This window comes from Mesoplodon bidens (genome assembly GCF_964165515.1).
Source record: "Mesoplodon bidens genome assembly, contig: HAP1_SCAFFOLD_129, whole genome shotgun sequence".
Taxonomy (NCBI): domain Eukaryota; kingdom Metazoa; phylum Chordata; class Mammalia; order Artiodactyla; family Ziphiidae; genus Mesoplodon; species Mesoplodon bidens.
Window position 1 is genome coordinate 835,933 of NW_027671294.1, and position 4,605 is coordinate 840,537.

Sequence of the window (4,605 nt, forward strand, 5' to 3'; positions counted from 1 at the left end):
GCTTCGGCTTCCAGATATTTTCTGGTGGAGGTGAGTCTCCTGAGGTGGGGCACACAGCATCCAGGGCCCCCGGCTTTCAGGCCTGTCCTCCCACCCCGCTGGCCTGGAGCTGAAGGCAGCCCTGGGCACCCGTGGGCCTGGGTGGAGACTCGATTCGCAGTCTCTGCAGCCCCCTCCCTGTGTGTGGGCCTCAGCCTCCGTGTCTGTAACCTGGGGCCAGTGAGACTCTCCACCCCCCCCCCGCCCCCAGAATCCTGGTGCTTCGGGGTTGGCCCTGGAAGACTGGCTCAGGTCCGGGCGCCTCCTGGGAGGAGGCAGGACAGACAGGGGAGGCGGCCCTCCTGGCAGGTGCTGCTGCTCTCGGCTCTGCTCAGAGGAGCCTGGGCCGGCAGCCGTCTGGGGGTGGGAACCCGCTTGGGTGTGTCCGTGCGGCGCGGGCTCTCGGCTGGGGTGGGAGTTGGCGTCAGCGGGCAGGCATCCTGGTGCTGAGCGAGACAGTCAGCCCAGGGGCCCCGGGCTGCCCACTCAGCGTTGCCCTTGGAGAGGTCACCACTTGACCTCATTCTCAGGGCAAACGTGGCTGCTCTGTTGGGGTTTGCCCTGCTTTTTGGCACCTTCTCAGCCTTTGAGTCCTGCTTCGTCCTGCCCTTAACGCTCTCCAAAGGGAGTCTCCACCTGGATCCCTCCCAGGGCGGCCCTGTTAACAGCCCCCCAGAGTGGAGGGGGGCCCAGCCCATTCCCACAGCCTCAGTGCCAGCTGCCTCAGCATGGACCTGGGCCCGGGAGGGAGGGAAGCGTGCCACACGGGGCCAGAAAACCCAAGAGGGCCTTCGCCTGACGGGCTGAGAGTGTGTGTCCACATGTGACTGTGGGAGGAAAGCAGGGCCGTCCATTCTCTGGCTAGCCCCAGGGCCAGGCCCTGTGGGCAGCCTCTGAGCCCACCGCCCCCCAGGAGCAGCTACTAGTGACGTCCTGTTTGCACGGCAGAGAGCTGGCATTCCAACCCGGGGCTGTCTGTAAAGTGAGTCCAGGAGGAGCTGGGCACCACGCATGGGTGTCCAATCCCCAGCATTCAAGGCTACATTCACGTGGAGCTCAGAAGCGGCCTGGTTTTCTAGCTGGGGTGGGGCACAGGGCGAGGGCAGTGAGGTGCTCAGGGGCCCAGAGCAGGCGGGGCCTGTGGAACAGCAGGAACCGAGGTCAAGCCTCAGCATCAGGGCCCTGGATTGGAGTCCCCGGAGCCAGTCCCCCAAGTGGCACACAGATCAAAGGCCACATCCCTCCAACAGCCCAGACACACGGGAGCCAGATGAACAGTCACCAGGTGGATGGCCACATTTGGGAAAGTGCCCGGTGATCAAGGAGGCAGAAGCCGGAATGAGGATTTAGCAGTCACGTGAGATTTGGGGAGCCGTGCTGCAAGGCTGGAATTCAGGTTAGGCAATTCAGACCTGGGGGGGCAGGGGGGCTTCCCAGGAAGCCTCTGCGGCCAGGTCAGCGCAGTCTCTCATCTCTGCAGTGCCTGGCCACAGGGCCAGGCTCGGGGGTCAAGCTCTGTAAATAAGTGCCAACCAAGTGCGGGACTCTCAGAGGCCTGAGTAGAGCAGGGACTTTGTCTTACAATAAAGAAAACTAAGTTGCAGAGGAGGGGAGAGGTGCCCTAGGGCAGGTGGTAGAGTGGGGACCACCGTGTACAGCCTGGACGTCGGGTCCAGCACTCTCCCACCCCTGTGGGCTGCACACGGACACACACACCCATCAGATGAACCTCTAACCTGGAGCTCAGTGCTCCGCGGTGGCAGGTTTGCACTGCAGGGACCCTGACGGGTCATCGGCCCACAGTCCGCCTGGAGCTTGGGGGTCAGAACAGCAAGGCCAGGCCCAGCCCCTGTGTCTTCCCTGCCCCAGCCCGGGAGCAGGGGCCTTGCCTAGGCAGCTCTGATCACGTCACTCGGTGGCTTCCCTCTCTCTTTGCCAGGAGAGGAGTGAGCAAGGGAGAGAGCAGTGCACTTGGACAATAATTTACAATCCAGTGAAGCATGAGATCGCAGCCTTCCTTTACCAGATTATTACTTAAGTACAAAATTGACTTGGAGCGGGGAGTGGGGGGAGTTTACACTTCTGAAAATATAAATGAAAAAGAAGGGGTTTTTCTGGTCTCCTTACCAGTGGGAAGGAGGAAGCCCAGGCTTTTGGGGTCAGGACGCTGAATGCAGTTTGCTTTTTGGCCACTTTCTCTTGAGGCCTAGGATCTTTGCCTGCCGTCTGGCTGAGCCTCATTCCCATAGTACCACAGTGGGGTCTTGGGTCAAGCCATCGGCCAGACTTTAATCCAAGTGCTCTGGAATCCCCACGTTCCAGCGGGCGACGAGCCTGTGTCTGTCTGCTCTGGGGACCCACACTCTGAGCCCCAGGTCCCGGGCCCGGCAGAGGACGCCAAACGAGGGGGCAGGTGGAGCGTTCACTGTGGCCCGGGAGCCTGGAGTCGCCTGTCGGGACCAGGGAGGCTCCGATGGCTACAGGTTTTCCTGCTGCTTTGGTTGAGGCAAATCTGGCTTGCTTTAGCGTCCCGCTGTCACCCAGGACTTTGTCTTGGCTTCCCCTTGGGACCTCGGAATCGAGCAGGTGTCCAGAGGGTGAGCCACAGGCCAGCTGGCGTCATCTCCACACCTTGCTTATCGCAGCTGGGTCCGGAGGCCTCTGGAGAGCCCTGGATTTGCAGAATGTGTCTATGCTGAGCGCTTGGGCTGTTACAGCAGTTCTTGGGGAACTTTCCAAGGGCAAGGGGTGTGAGGGGCGTGGCCAGGGCTGCTTGGAGCCCAGCTCAGGACAGGGCGCGCTGGGAGCAGAGGGGGGCGTAAGGCTCTGCGTGGGGTCTGTGGCTCTTTGGGAACGGCTTTCAAAAGTCTCCCTGCAGGAATCCCTGTCTCCTTGGGCCAATGGGGGGTAGAGATTGGGCTGGAACCAGACAGCCCACGAGGGAATTCTGGCTGCGGCGCGTGAGGCAGCCACTTTGCGTCTCTGAGCCTTGGCTTCCCCGGCTGCAGAATGGGGCCACACAGTAGCAGCCCCGGACGGTGGAATGCGTCCAGAGCACACGCTCCTTAGCGCTGCCCTGCTGTCTTCTTAACCAGGCTGTGGACACTATTGCACGTTCTAGCAACCACGGGAGGCAGCTGCAGCTCGAGGTCACCCAAGGAGGCTCGTATCCAGAGCTGGTGCAAGAGCGGTTGGTCTGAACCCCAGCCTCTACCATCTGACTCGTCCTTGGCTGGCAGATTGAGGGGTGGGGCTTGGGCCGGGTTTGGAAGAGCCGAGCAGAGAGCAGGGGTGGAGGGGGCGGGCCGGCCATGCTTGGGGGCTGAGCGGGGTGCTGCGGGGGCGCCAGGCCCTGGCCCCGCTCACCTGTGGCGTTGTGCCCCCCCCGGCAGGTTGGCTCAGCATGTCGGTCAGCGTCCATGAGACCCACAAGTCACGGAGCAGCACGGGCTCCATGAACATCATGCTGTTCCACAAGGCCTCGCACCCCGACTGCGTGCTGGCGCACCTCAACACGCTGCGCAAGCACCACATGTTCACAGACGTCACGCTCTGGGCTGGCGACTGCGCCTTCCCCTGCCACCGCGCCGTGCTGGCCGCCTCTGGCTGCTACTTCGAGGCCATGTTCAGCCACGGCATGTGGGAGAGCCGCGACGACACGGTCAACTTCCAGGACAACCTGCACCCCGAGGTGCTGGAGCTGCTGCTGGACTTCGCCTACTCGTCCCGCATCGTCATCAATGAGGAGAATGCAGAGTCGCTGCTCGAGGCGGGCGACATGCTGCAGTTCCACGACGTGCACGACGCGGCCGCCGAGTTCCTGGAGAAGAACCTGTTCCCGTCCAACTGCCTGGGCATGCTGCTGCTGTCGGACGCCCACCAGTGCCGCCGGCTCTACGAGTTCTCATGGCGCATGTGCCTGGTGCACTTTGAGGCTGTGCGGCAGAGTGAGGACTTCAACAGCCTGTCCAAGGACACCCTGCTGGACCTCATCTCAAGTGACGAGCTGGAGGCGGAGGACGAGCGCGTGGTCTTCGAGGCCATCCTGCAGTGGGTCAGGCACAACCTGGAGCGATGCAAGGCCCACCTGCCCGAGTTGCTGCGCGGCGTGCAGCTGGCCCTGCTGCCGTCCGACTGCCTGAAGGAGGCCGTGTCTGGCGAGGACCTGCTCGTGGCCGATGAGCGCACGCGGCTCATCGTGGACGAGGCGCTGCGCTGCAAGGCCCGCATCCTACAGAACGACAGCGTGGTCACCAGCCCCTGTGCCCGGCCGCGCAGGGTCCAGATACCGTTTCCCAGGGAGTAAGTCTCACCAAGGCGCCTGGAGGGAAGCGCAGCCCAAACTTCAGTGGGACTATTTACAGCTGTATGAGTGATCACTGTAAGGTCGGATCTTAACAGACGGCACTGCGAAACAGAGGAAACCTTCAAGTGAGCTTTATTAGGGGGCGCTGCCGGGCAAGGTTCACTGGTCTGAGAGAAAGGGGCCAGAGAAGTCGCACCCGGGCGAGGGTTGGGCAAGATTTTATAGGGGAAGAAGGGAAAGGGATGTGAATCTGGGAGGGT

General features: G+C 62.4%; 1 protein-coding gene across 1 annotated transcript; it reads left to right on the forward strand.

Annotated features, from left to right (window-relative positions):
• Positions 1-2,355: 2,355 nt before the first annotated feature.
• Positions 2,356-4,345, forward strand: LOC308611601 (kelch-like protein 25; the record flags this gene model as incomplete). The annotated part of the gene is made up of 2 exons (XM_081260321.1): positions 2,356-2,636; positions 3,432-4,345. Exons 1-2 carry the CDS (start codon positions 2,513-2,515, stop codon positions 4,343-4,345), a joined length of 1,038 nt encoding a protein of 345 aa, XP_081116447.1. The 5' UTR covers positions 2,356-2,512.
• Positions 4,346-4,605: the final 260 nt, after the last annotated feature.